This window comes from Xenopus laevis, chromosome 4S, assembly GCF_017654675.1.
Source record: "Xenopus laevis strain J_2021 chromosome 4S, Xenopus_laevis_v10.1, whole genome shotgun sequence".
Taxonomy (NCBI): Eukaryota; Metazoa; Chordata; class Amphibia; order Anura; family Pipidae; genus Xenopus; species Xenopus laevis.
The window spans coordinates 1,153,165-1,168,087 of record NC_054378.1 but is presented as its reverse complement, the minus strand read 5'-3'; the positions used below and the strand labels follow the sequence as shown (position 1 = coordinate 1,168,087).

At 40.3% G+C, this 14,923-nt stretch overlaps 1 protein-coding gene and 1 non-coding gene across 2 annotated transcripts; both read right to left on the bottom strand.

Moving 5' to 3' along the window:
* Nucleotides 1–2,836: 2,836 nt before the first annotated feature.
* Nucleotides 2,837–2,910, bottom strand: trnai-aau. The gene has a single exon. It is a non-coding gene; the product is annotated as a tRNA-Ile (tRNA).
* A 3,818-nt stretch (nt 2,911–6,728) lies between these two features.
* On the bottom strand, nt 6,729–14,923 carry rbm4b.S (RNA binding motif protein 4B S homeolog; the record flags this gene model as incomplete). The annotated part of the gene is given in 4 exon segments (NM_001092221.1): nt 6,729–7,513; nt 9,695–10,302; nt 12,137–12,559; nt 14,402–14,923. Coding segments are annotated over 2 exon segments (1,011 nt in total). The 3' UTR covers nt 6,729–7,513; nt 9,695–9,703.

The window sequence follows — 14,923 nt, the reverse complement described above, 5'->3', positions numbered from 1 at the left end:
TGATAGAATATAAATGGCATAGACATAGACTGCCAATGTTTGATATGGCCAAGAGGATTATATATTTACACTATAGGTTCATTTTACTGTTCCTGTTCAATATTGGAGCAGCAAAGCTTTAGTTCTGCTACATCTCCCAGCACCATTATAATAAAGACAAACAAGGCAACTGCAGTGTTTCCTACATGTTTAATGTGAATGTAGTGAATGACCTAAATGCATATTTGACTTAATTATACTCATTCTATTTCAACCTCAACACACATGATACTTCCTTGAGTTATTTTCTGTATACTTTGCAACAACACAAGACATCAAGCAGCGATTTATTATTGACAATGACAATACATTGTAAATGTTTTATTAAAACTTACCTGGTATTTCAATTAAATTCTGGTCTGTACCCGATGTCTGAATATCTTTTCTTCTCCAAGTCTTAACAGATTCTCTTGTCTAACAAATCTTCCCAATTTCCTTTTACATCTGCATTGATGGGACTGTCCATGGACCTTCTGAAAATGTGACTTTGTTTGTGATGTTTTTGGCTTTTTGTCTGGTCTTTTCTGAAACCCCTTTCAGGCCTTCATATCTTGCCAAGGGACATGATTCAGGTCCAGATCTTTCTATATTTGAATTTGTATATTTAAAGTCCTGGGATGTTGAGTTTTCTCTTGGTTGACATAAATCCATGGAATCTGGGAAGTTTGACTGATCTACTGAATGTCCAAAATGGCCTCTCAGATCCGGAGACATCAGGCACCAACAGCTTATGGGCATATTAGCATCTCTAGAATGGCAACAGCCCCCTAGCATGAGGAAAAAGCATAAAGAAGTATTTTGTGTTTTCAATATCATAATACTTAATGTTTTAATTCTTCTCATACTATTATTTCTTCTCTGACCCCCTTTCTCCTCTTTTTAATCTTTTGTTTTTATCATTTTCTCTTTCTGCCATTCCAGCTCCATATAAGCTTAGTCCCCCCTCTCTTTGCTCCATTTTTCATTTCTTTACTTATTTCTCACAATCACCACTCCACTCATCCCCCCTCTGATATTCTCTTCTCTCCCTCCTTCTTTTTTCACTGTCTGTAATTCTTTGCCTCTTACACAAATTAATCTCTCCATGATAAAATGTTCCTCTTCTCCTTCTTCCTTTTTCTCTTGCTTTTGTGACACATCCATTGTACTATTTCCTAATCTTTGTTGCCTATTTTTTCCAGCAGGTGCCATTATTTTAATAACTTATTTTCCCATCTTTGGACTCAACTCTTGGCCACTGCTTGTATGTGTAGACATCTGCAGCTCACAATAAGTACATACAAAATGTAGCTCTCACGTGTAACGTGTATGTGTGTGTGCTGCACCCAACCTTGGGCTCAGTTGCAGGTCAATAACAGAGGGAAGCAATGATGATATCCATGTAAAAATACATAAACCCACTGTGACCTGCCTTCTGATGTCAGTCATATCACTCTCCAATGAACAGTAGAACTAATATGCGGATCCCTGTATTTTTGAACCTGCACTACCAGCCATCCCCTTTAAGAAATAAAAATGTTGTATAGTTACTTAAAGAAGAGTCTCTGAAATATCCACTGCATTTTTGGTTCTCACAGGGTGTGTAATGACTTGCTAAATCAGGTTTAGGAGGCAAGGACAAGAATTGTTGCTGAATTGTTTGTTGTATTCTCTTGTTGTAACAGTTAAAATTAAAAATAAAGTTTATAAGCTGAGTTATGTTTTGCGGCTCCAGACTATTTTCCTTTAGTGGAAGAGGCGGGAAAATGGCTCTTTTGATAGTAATGGTTGCTGACCCCTGGTCTAGTCTACGGGGGTTATTTATCAAAGTCTGATTTTATCTCAACATTTTCTACTAAAAACTCCAATCAAATCCACTCGGGGTTTTTTACGCTTATTTATTATTACATTTTCCCAAAAATTTGCTTTACAGGAAAAAAATTCTAATTTTCATGATCTTTTTGGATTTCTCACCCGAAAACTCAGATTTTTTTTATGCTTTTTTGCCCAAAAACTTCTGGGGAATGCACGAAACCCAACGGACATCAAAAAAATCATTGGGACTTCTCCCATTGACTTATATGTAACTTCGACAGATCTGAGATGCTGGATTTTCAAATTTGGAAGTTTCCATCCTCGGGGGTTTAATAAATTCTGAAAAAAATTGTGTTTTTTTTTTTTTTTTAAAAGTCCAATTTTATATATAAAAAAAAAATCACAAATTTCTCGGGATAATTTGCATTCAGAGTTTAGAAAATAAGGCCCTATGTGTAGCACTACTATTCATTATATATAACACCTTGCCCAATCTGTGAGTTCTGGCAAATGCCAGAGGGGCTGCTATAAGGTCCCATAGAAAGTCACTGTTTAGTGGGCAGGTGGGAGCTGTTTAGGCCTCTGTGTACCTGAAATGCCAGGGCCTATTATAATTCTCAGTCCAGACCTTGCCCTATAGTGATGTGTGGCCTGATACCTGCAGGACCCTGGGGTCGGGTGGGTTCTGGCCGACCTCGCACTGTTGCTCTTGGGTGGCAGGCGGGTGCGGGTTGAGCTCTTCTCCTGCTCTCCCCACTGCCACCATCAAATGCCGGCTTCCAGCTTCCGGGTTCATCTTTTATAGACGCTGCACGTCTGTGACACCATCAGAAGGAAGAACCACATCACTAATTGCCCTACCCTCCCATAATTGTCATTTAAACTTAAAGCTTAAGCGATGGCCTTTAATATATGAAATGCTACACAAACACTATAGCAGTAAAGTACTGGGTATAAAGACTACTGAGCAGGACTAATACAGTGAAACAAAAGAAAAAACACTTGGCAAGTACGGGGATCGAACCCACGACCTTGGCGTTATTAGCACCACGCTCTAACCAACTGAGCTAACCGGCCAACTCATAGCAACTACTGGAGAAGCCCGTGTCCAAATCTTGATTTAACCAATGGAATAAAAGTCACCTGAGCACTACCGTATGTCGTATAATATAAGGACTGGGGCACTGTTTGTTTGATGAATTATGATTCAGCGCAGAGCCTTAGTCCCTGTCACTCATTCCTATGACATAGGATCAGAGCTGCTGAAAGGAAATGGCGGGAGAAGCAGGGAGTGTAACAGAACGTTCCTTTACACGTGTAACAAGTCCCGTCTGTCCCTCAGCAACTGCAGACACCACAGCTTTGCCAATGAGGCTCCCCAAACTTTAGTCAGTGACGGGCGCGTATGAATACACCGCAGTGATAATGCTACAGGGTATCTTCTAATAGAGCCGCACGATACACTGCAGCACAGAAACAAGTCCCTCTAGGAGGAGGAAGACAGCGGCTGTTTGGGGTGTAGTTAGGCCCGCCTCCTTTTCACATGAGCTCAACCCCCGGGATTTCGATTCTTTTTCCCGCTCTTCCCTTATTGGACAAGCCAGGCTTTACCCCTTGAACTTCCGGCATGCGCATTGGGCGTTCCTCCCTTACGTCGCCTGGGTATTTCCGCAGCCCGTGCCAGGGACTGTGTGTCAATGTGAGTGACTGTAGAAGGGGCGGATATGTATTAGGGAGGGAAGAAGACGAGGAGGGATATCGGAATTAGTGGAGAAGTAAAGAGTATCTGTTGAGCAAATATTGTAACAATTGTTCATATAAACTATAGTAGTACTTATCAGTTATCTACTGTGTATCCTGTGCTTGAATGCCTGCCCCCATGGCTACACAGCAGCTTGTTTATATAAACTATAGTAGTACTTATCTGTTATCTACTGTGTATCCTGCGCTTGAATGGCTGCCCCCATGGCTACACAGCAGCTTGTTTATATAAACTATAGTAGTACTTATCTGTTATCTACTGTGTATCCTGTGCTTGAATGGCTGCCCCCATGGCTACACAGCAGCTTCTTTATATAAACTATAGTAGTACTTATCTGTTATCTACTGTGTATCCTGCGCTTGAATGGCTGCCCCCATGGCTACACGGCAGCTTGTTTATATAAACTATAGTAGTACTTATCTGTTATCTACTGTGTATCCTGTGCTTGAACAGCTGCCCCCATGGCTACACGGCAGCTTGTTTATATAAACTATAGTAGTACTTATCTGTTATCTACGGTGTATCCTGTGCTTGAATGGCTGCTCCCATGGCTACACAGCAGCTTGTTTATATAAACTATAGTAGTACTTATCTGTTATCTACTGTATATCCTGTGCTTGAACAGCTGCCCCCATGGCTACACAGCAGCTTGTTTATATAAACTATAGTAGTACTTATCTGTTATCTACGGTGTATCCTGTGCTTGAATGGCTGCTCCCATGGCTACACAGCAGCTTGTTTATATAAACTATAGTAGTACTTATGTTATCTAGATATACTTTCCAATGATATGATTTTGATATGCAGCAGAAAGAGGAGCTCCTATAAATCAGTTTTTCTAGCTCCAGCCTTCTGCAGTATCCGGATATTCTCTAGAGCAGTGATCCCCAACCAGTAGCTCATGAGTAACATGTTGCTCCCCAACCCCTTGGATGTTGCTCCCAGTGGCTTCTATGCAGGTGCTTATTTTTTAATTCCAGGCTTGGAGGCAAGTTTTGGTTGCATAAAAACGAGGTCTATTGCCAAATAGAGCTTTCTGTAGTCCACATAGAGGCTACCAAATAGCCAATCACAGACCGTTGTTGCCATCCTCAGGAACTATTTTCATGCTTATGTTGCTCCCCAACCCTTCTTACATTTGAATGTGGCTCACTGGTGAAAAAGGTTGGGGATCTCTTCTCTAGAGTCTAGTATATGGTGGAGCATAATTAATGAGCTCAGCTTCAGTCCATAGCAGGATCCATATAACTGGCCCCAGAGCTGGAACATAAATGTACCGACAAAAGAGGCAGACGCCTGGGACAGAACAGTAAGAGGCAAAAGGCACATCTCCCATCACGAGCAGGAGGGGGTTATTGAACAATGTCACACACTTCCCTGCCTGGCTCTGCTCTTGGCTCCACAGCTGGAACATTCGCCACACAGTGTCCACATTTGCTTTACAATGATCAACAATAAACAAGATTTATTTGTTTAATCCATTGAGTCTAACATGAATATAGTCAAATCGTTTTAATTGGATTATATCAAATTCATTTACATTAAATCAAATTAATAACATACTAATTAATATTTTGAGGAATATTTGTTTACGTATATTCATTCCATTAACCAATTGATGTTATTGTGACTAATATTTTTAATTGTATTGTTGAAATCACCTGGTGTTTTTAATATGTTATAAATAAGTTAAAGTCAGCAGGGGGGCACTTTTGGCTTCTGATGAAGTGACCATTGTAGTCACAAAACGTGTAGTCATGCACTCCCCTATCTTGCTCATCCATCTTTGAACTTTTGAATTTCTTCATGTTTTTAAATGACACAATAAACGTGATTTTTGACTTCTACATTGTTGCTCATCTTCCCTACCATTGAGCCGGCGGATGTGACTTGAATTCCTTCTGCGTCAGCCCACGTGACCAGAGTGGATCCGTTCAGCTGGACGGGGGGTCAGTGCTCTCACTCTACTCCGTGGTTGTAGTCGGTGTGCGCTTGTATGTTCTTCAGTAAAGCTCAGTATTAATCTTCCCCCACGTGTCACATCAATTCTAATATAATCCAATTTGCTTCAGACAATCTTCTTCGCTCCTCTTGTAGGTGCCCCATAGGGCAATTATTCTCATATTAATAGGGATCAGCATTTTATAGTCAGGGCACAAGTTGTGTCTAACCCTATACGTGTAAAATCCTCATTAACTAAATATGTTCCTGCTTTTATCAGTTACATTTATACATTGTTTCATCACTAGCTTACTCTCAAGGACACCAATTTGTCTCACTTATATTGTTCATGTGAAAATCACTGAGTCTAACAACGATCGCTCTCCTTCTTTTGGGCTGTTAAACTTCATTTCACATGAACAATATAATTGAGACAAAAATGGTGTCCTTGAGAGTAACGAACTAGTGATGAAACAATGTATAAATGTAACCGATAACAGCAGGAACATATAGGAACATTCCTGAATTTTTGTGAAACACTAGGACACATTTTGTTATATTACTGCCATTATGGAGTTGTTTTTAGCCTAGTCTTTTCTGCTAGGAGAGATAAATACAAACTGATATATTTTATATACATAGATTGGAAATATACCTAGTTGAACTTTTAATTAGCTTTTAATCATGTGTTTCCACCAGTGTGTGGTTAAGAGACCTGTTCTGTATTGACTTAACAGTGTGAGAAAGGCTGAGGTTCAGCCGAAACGTTAGTCTGCTGCTATTTTATTAAATACATTTTTGATTAATTTCGAAGACCTGAGTAGTGCTGATCCTTTTTGCATATATATCTATATATCTATCTATCTATCTATCTCTAAATATTATGAAAGTTTTATTAAGACCTTTTTCAAAGTGTCTCGGAGGAGACCGAAACGTCAGACTTCTTTTTAATAAAACTTTCATAATATTTATAAGACCTGAGAGTGCAGATCCTATTTGTATTCTATAGATTTATAATTGAAGATACTGCACCCAGGCAATTGTAACTTTTTATCGTGAGTGCCGGCTTTTAGATGGAATATATATACTGTATATATATATATATCACTAAGCTACCATTAGTTCTTGCTTCTGGCCTTGCATGATCAAAAATCTGTAAACTCTTGTATGAAAAAGGTCGAAACACTTTGAGTCTTTTTAAAGCAATGCTTTTTATTCATGGAAACAGATGTTCACTGTTAACATATTCCCCTCACAGTTGGACAATACAAAGGGGAACAACAACGCAACTGCAAATTTTTAGATACTCGTAATCATAATTGACATGACATTAGGGGAAATATTAGAACCACCTTTCTGCTGCAAAGTAAATATTAGAGGTAAATGGTCTACTTCTATAAATTGCAGTGAAATCCATTCATTAACTTAAATTTAGTTGCACAAAATATCTAATATTTGGCTCAACAATGATTGAAAGTAGACTGAACCCTTCTTCAGATACACTTTTAACGATTAAAAAAACAAACTTATAAAACACTTTACGCCCGTATAAAAATTGCAAGCAGCAGTTAATATTTGCACACTGTTGATGTTGACAAATGAACAGCACTGCCTTTAGTTTAGCCTTTATCTACGACCCCCAACTACAGTAGAACCCCAATTTTACATTTTTCAGGGGACCAGAAAAAAATGGTGTAAAATCCAGGAAAAACTATTATGCAGAATATATAGGAGGGACCACAAAACAACAATGTAAAATAATGTAAAACTTAAAATCAGGGGATGTAAAATTGAGGTTTTTTACTGTAAATATATTTTGAAAAATTGGGTTGCGAAAAAAAATACAGCTCATTCTACCTTAAAAAAAAATTAAGCGAAACATTAGTTGAGGGTTGGCAAATTTTCGAAGAACCGAGGTAAGAATTTAATGCGAACGCAACGAACTGCAGACCGCGTCGGAGCCCGAAAATATCTTACCTGGAACACAAAAGAAAACATCAGCGAGATATTACCAATAGCGACACATGAACATACAAACACTGGCCCATGGCACACGGGGCAATTTGACTACTGCCCTTTACTAATGGCTAACTCGTTATTGGTTGCGGGCGGATTCTCATAATGGGATTCTCCCCGAAATTGCTCTGTGCGCCAGTAGCCTTAGAGAGCAACACACACACAATTTCTAACTTCCATACGGGGTTACACTACTGTACAAATACAGAACATACTTTTGTGCAAAATCATTTTTTGGCTAAAGGACAAATATTCTGCAGCCCAGAATAATTATATATAAAAACAGAAAGGGAAAATGTAGGTCTAATGCATATTTGCTGCCCTGCATACAAATACAAAAGTGATTTTTTTTTATTCTAGTCTGAGATAAAAAATTATTTTTATTATTGCGAGTCCTTAAACTCATTTTCTTTTCTTTAAACAAGTTTGCAATACACCACGAGAATGAAACTCTTAAAAATAAGGGATTACTTAATAGAAATGAATTGCCAAAAAAGGGATTAAGGAAAAACACAACCCTTTTACAGTGGTCGCAGTAAAGTGCTAGTGCTATAAATAATTAGCAAATCAAAAAAAAGTGACTGGTGCTTCTTAAAGTGTTTCTTTAAATAGAATTTATTGCTATGTTAACCCAAGGGATAGTGCCAAGTGGTAAAAGACAGGTACCCAGGGGCTGCAAGGAGGCTAAATCTCTTATAAAAGGGTCCTTAGAACTAAGTAAAGACAAGCTACAAAATCTTGGGAAAATAGAAAAAAAATGGTCCACTAAGTAGACTCCTAATAACGGTAGTAAAAACTTGAATTCTTATTAATCAGCACTTTAGCCTCAGCGAGTTCCCTAACTGGCGTTTTATTAGCTCCCAAAAGGCATGATCAGACCTGCGAAGTGGATCTTTTCCTATTTTAGCGGTATTTTAACCGTGTGATTTCCCAAGATCTGGGTGCCTGGTTGGACCATGATAGCAGTGTAAGAATAGCATGAAACAGTTGACTTTATTGTATACATGAATGCACATTGCACTATGCAGACAAAGATATAAGGACTGCATTAGGAACAGGCTAAGGCTATTTCCATATGACGCAGCCATTAGATGCCAAAACAGCCGCTGGCCGACATTCACTGGACTGTGAGAGCCATGATGGCGGCCTGAGAATCCTGTAATTTTTCAGTTAAGCCAAGTAACTTTAGTAAATAGTGCTTGTCCGTCAGACTTTTGCAGCGTTTCTAAACCATGGTCAATGTGTCCCTGTATAGTCTGCATTAGTGTTGCCCATATATTCACTACAGAAAGAGGTGGACAAAGGGATGGTTTGGCCACCACTGCTTTTGTCTGATTACAGCAGAGGTCACAAAGTCCTGTCTGCCATTACAGTTTTCTGCTTAAAGGCCACACAACATGGATAAAAAAACACCATCTTCATGATCTATTAAGATTCCTTCTTAGAATCAGTGATTAAAATACCACTTACCTTCAATTATTAATATACACCTTATAATTTGCCTTGCATGTTTTTATAAAAGAGTAAAGTCAAGAAATCATATACTCTATAAAAAAAAATATATACCCCTCAGGTACACACTGGGCACCCGGGTAGTAATGGAATTTTTGTATATTGTGCTGCTCCAACAAGAAAACTAACTTTAAGGCTTGTGTGGCATAAAGGCATCTAAACACCTGGAAGTGAAGGGTCCTCATAGTGAAGATATACCTTGAAATTTGTTCCATGAAGCTTTGAATCCTTAAGAAGAATTATTTTCCCCCCTCTAGTGTCATGAAAAGAGATTTCTATTAATCACGTACATCAGGTCAGACACATGTAATGACTCTGGGTTGGTAGACAGCCCTATAAAGCCCGCTACAGATCATTTGTAGTCTAGTCTGTGTTCTAGAGAGATGCATTATGCTGCTTGTCAAATGGAGGAAAAGGGGTATAAATGAAAACAAACAGATAAATTTCCAACATCTGAGCAAGTCAAAAGTATGACGACTTGAAACTGCATCTACCCACGGCATTGGCATCACCAAAGATGCAAGAATACTATAGGAGGAAGAAAGGGGCCTAGAAAACGGGAAACCGTAAGCACGAAAAGTACTAAAAAGATATAGAAGGCAAAAAGCCCTACAACAATAAAGCGCTCACCTTCACAGATTACAAATATTGCACCCGATCATAGTAGGAATCCCGGGGGCATCGAGGATCGTCAGCGAAGGGATTCCGCATAATGGGGGAGAGGCGCCGCTCCGTTCTGTATATTTCCATGCTGGAGGAAGCAGAAGAGGAGCGTCGTATAGGGCTACGCTCCCGAGCGTAATAGGAGCTGGGAAGTTGGGGTGGTGGGGGTAGTAAATGCCTCTCGTATGGGAAAGATTCAATGCGTTCCCTGTATGAAACTGTGGCGGCTGCAGGGGGCAGGCCAGTCAGCCGTCTCTCGAGTATCGTATCATAAGAGGAGGGGCGCACGCGGTAGCGTTGGTAGTAGTCAATGATGCTAAATCGTTCTCGATCGTCGTAGAAAACACGTTCAGCATAGGCCGTTCTGTAAGGACCAGCTGCACTGCGCATGGGGCCATAAGGGTCTGGAAATGATTCAGGGGGGTAGCCCGACGCCTGCTCCTTGGCCATTTGATCTAGAGGGCACTCTTTGGACCAGTGGCCGTCCTTCCCGCAACGATAGCACAGAGTCCTGTCTCCCATTCCCGGGGTGACTCGCAGGCGGCTTGTTGAGAGCTGTACGTGCATCCGTTTGCCTTCAAGAAAGCACACGCGACAAAGGTTGGTGGGGAGATTTAAGGGGGGTTTACCCCTTTCTCACTATAAAATAAAAGTCTTAGCTAGATCAACTTTAAATTTAAGAATATATATATATATATATGTATATGCTATTAATCGACAGTGGACTGCAGTTGCCATGCAGCAGCACAGGTAAAAATATTGTAAGTGTGAATTTATAACGGTCTGTCCAGAACCAGTTTCTTGGTAAATACTAAAGCAAACGAGGTAGAACTTAATTTTACACTTGGTTCCACAGCCTGACATTTCATTGCATTGGACTTGCTCCACTGTGTAATTCATTTCTTTTCTACATTTAACAAGTACAGAGTCACATATTATTATCATTATGCCTAGTCACTGACCTGAATAAAGAAGGATAACTAATATAATGAAGTACTGATGTTTCTTAAAGGGCAACGATCATGAAAAAAATTGCTTTTCCCACCAGAGGTTGTCTAGTTGGAGGAAGCAACACAGTATATTGTCAAGAACCCCTCCCCCAATGAGACCATCTCTGGGGGAATATCATTTTTGTATGATAGGTGCTCTTTAAATTATCATGCTACCTGTCCTTAGGCCCCCAAAATTGCATACCAGCGCATTCTCTGCGCAAGAAATTACCTTCCTAAAACATGTACAGAGTGGCTGGACAATTAACATGGGAGGCCCATTTATCAAAGGTCGAATTTAGAAGTTGTGTGATTTTTTAATTGGAACATACTCACAATTTGACTGGGAGGTTATATAAGAGAAATGTGAATATTTAATATTCGATCAAATGGTTCCGACCTGAAAATTTAAATCGTATTTGATTAGTAAAAATCGAGTTTTCCTCTGAAAAAAAAAAAAAAACCCACTCGAATGTCAGGAAGGCTATTAACATCTCCAAATGGCTCAATAGACCTCTGCCATTGACTTGTAAATTAACTCGGGTGACGAATATTCGAATTGGAATGGTTTCCATGGTAGAGATAAACCTCAAACAGGGGGATGAAATTCAAATGTGTGAATTGCGATACTGAAACTATTCAACCCTTGATAAATCTGCCCCCAAGTCCTCATCTTGTGGTTCCTCCTCTCCACCTTATATGATTGGCAGTTGGCTGGTCAAATCAGGCAGTAAAGCATCTAACACATCCAAAGCTGCACACAGGTTGGTATCCCAGTTGATGACTGTTAAGAAACCCATAATTAAATAAATGCAATGAAATATACTTTAGGGCCATCACTTACCTTTTTATGACGTATCACCTTTCAGTATCGTTTTTTTATTCCTATTCTTTAAATTATTCTGTCCCCACTCACTGAAGAAATACATACAGAGCTATTAATAGGAATTTGCAGCAGCTGTTGAAGGGGGGTCCCAGCTACACTTTGTGTGAGGCCGATGCTGTTCTAGCAAAGACAATAGTATTGTAATACAACAACTAACTGCTGTATTCATTATTTCTTCTATTGTATCAACACTAGTCATAAAGAACAGAGTGGCAGTAGTTCAGGTGTAAAACATATACACAGGACTATATCCAGAAATGCAATATTAGCCATTTTATACTTCTGTTCAAACCTCGTCTTATGGAAGCCCTAATGATTTTACCGATTTTAACTGTAGGTGGTGGCATAAGGCTTGTGGACTTAAAATTGGCACCATATAGTGTGTGTGTGTAGCACAAATGCATATCACCTGCAAATTAAAGGTACAGGAGTGTAAAACCTTGTGCTAGTAGAAAGTGGAATATTTCTAACCATTTTACACACCCTATTCTATAAACATTCTAGTCCACTTTCCAAAACGGAGTTGCGTTTCACCTTTGAATTCAGTGTTCTCCAGATTCTTGATGGCATCCAGTGCTTCAGCCGACCTCTCCATGTGGACGAAGGCGTAGTCCTTGACAATATCACACTCTAGGACTGCCCCGTATTCTTCAAATTTGGCGCGCAGTTCGTCGCTGGTGCAGCTACTGCTGAGGTTGCTGACATGGAGCTTAGTGGAGGCCTTAGGCTTTCCACGACTGTGTTCCACATTGATAGCAACGTTATGCAGCTTGTACTGGTTTAAATTATGTACGGCTTCATCTGCCGCCTTTCTGTCGTCCATATGGACAAAGCCATAATTTTTAATGATATCGCACTCGGTCACACGACCAAACTGCTCAAACAACGACTTCAGCTCTGGCTGAGTGGCCTCGGGAGGCAGATTTCCAACAAATAACTTCACCATTGTTTCACAATCTGCAAATAAACAAAACACACATTGCCCATGTCATCAAAGCAACATACAATTGTAACAGGGGTATCGGCTGTTCCCCAGAATTGGGTTTTTATCTTAATTAGATATATGGAAGCTTATAGTGGAACTGGACCCCCTCACTAATAAAAACCCCTACCCTCCATAGTCCCCCTCTCTGCTCCCCCAGCACAGGTGTTGACATAAGTAACTGCCCCAAAGCTGGTAATTACCCCTCATTGCAGAGTCAGTACAGCGGAGCTCACGGGGACCATCTTCAGTGCTTCGGGAATCGTCAGTAAGCATTGTATTGGCGCATTTGCAGCAATATTCCTGTTCTGAATAACTGTGTATGCGCTGAAAGCCATTGAAATTCCTGAAGGGACCCGAAGATTCCCAAAGCACCAGAAGATGGCAGCCATGAGCTCCGCTGACTCTGCAATGAGGGGTAATTACAGCTTAGGGGCATCTCCTTGTGTGAACACCTTTGCGGGGGGAGCAGGGAGGGTGGACTATGGACTGTAGGGGGTTTTTATTAGCAAGGGGGTTTAGTTCTCCTTTAAAGGTGGCCATACACAGGGAGATCCGCTCGTTTGGTGATGTCACTAAATGAGTGGATCTCCCCAATATGCCACATTTAGGTGGGCGATATTGGGTTGATCCAATCATAGGCCCTAGGGCCCAACCATCAGATCAGAATGGAGGCTATAGGGGCAGTGGAATCATAGGACTGCATCAACCAACAGATACGGCAGGATTTATTACCCTACCCAACTGATATCTGCCCGACTTTCAGCCAGATATTGATCGAGATGCCCCCCCCACACATCGGCCAATAAGCCGCCAACTTGGTCTGTTAGCAGATTTTATTGGACCGTGTATGGGGGCCTTTAGTCTACTAGAAATTCATTTAAACATGAAATAAAGCCAATAGGCTGGTTTTGCCTCCAATAAGGATTAATTATATTAATAACATATTAGCAGGGATCAAGTACAAGGCACAGGTATGGGACCTGTTATCCAGAATGCTCAGGGTTTTCTGGATAATGGATCTTTCTGTAATTTGGATCTTCATACCTTAAGTCTACTAGAAAATCATATAAACATGAAATAAAGCCAATAGGCTGGTTTTGCCTCCAATAAGGATTAATTATATCTTAGTTGGGATCAAGTACAAGTTACTGTTTTATTATTACACAGAAAAAGGAAATCAATTTTATAGCTGTCAATTATTTGGATAAAAAGGAGTCTCTCGGAGATGGTATTTCCGTTATTTGGATCTTCATACCTCAAGTCTACTAGAAAATCATATAAACATTAAATAAAGCCAATAGGCTGGTTTTGCCTCCAATAAGGATTAATTATATCTTAGTTGGGATCAAGTACAGAGAAATAAGAAAGCATTTCTGAAGGAATCTAATATGTAGATACAACTGTTCCCGACAAGAGAAACATGATGGTGATTTATGAAAATGCTGTAAAACCTGCACATCAACCATGTACTTTATTTAAATAAAGCTTTGTTAAAAAAAAAAAACAACTGGATGATTTGGACAAAATGGAGTCTGAATTTCCCTAATTCAGAGCTTTCCGGATAACAGGTTTTCAGCTCACAAATGCCTGAGCTGTACTTGTTACAGGATTAATTGCATTGAATGCTTTATATTGAGAGACTGTAATAAAGTTCTATGAGGGGATTTCCCTGCACTGCCGGTTGTGACTGTGTATAAGTGGGTTCTATGAGGGGATTTCCCTGTAGAGAATGAAGCAAAAAGTAAAGGACATGGGAAATAAAACAAGCTCGTGTATTACAGGAGATATTAATATCGCTATCACGCTCATTTCACCTGTTCTTTCTCCAGAGAACGGTTCTTGTCCGCCTTTCTCCACAGACGATCCCCAGTCAGCAGCCCAGACCTCTCCGCTCCGTCACACCCAACTCTAGCGGCTGAAGCAGCGAACAAAATGGATGCCTAATGAGACGCACGAGCTTCCGAACAGCAGCGGTGGACCTGATTGGACGGCGTGCAAAGGGTCTGCATAACCATTGGAGAACAGGGTTGCCAAAACAAACGTCATCGGGATTAAACGGAACAGGAAGTGAGCGTCTCGTTAAACCGCTAAAGAAAGTCGTCCTTTGAAATGGCGGCCGGAAAAACTAATCAGCGCCATTTCTTATGTGGGCATTGTAGAACCGTATCGCGTACATGACGCAGAGTTTGCACAGGTTTTACTGCCGCCCAAAGCTCTCGTCAGTCAGACAGACAGACAGACGTTGCATTAGTTGTAGATATATCCGGGGGGACTGAAGGCTGCACTAGTTCTATTGTATTCGTTCCCTGACCCCACGGCTGGACTTGGAGCCGCGA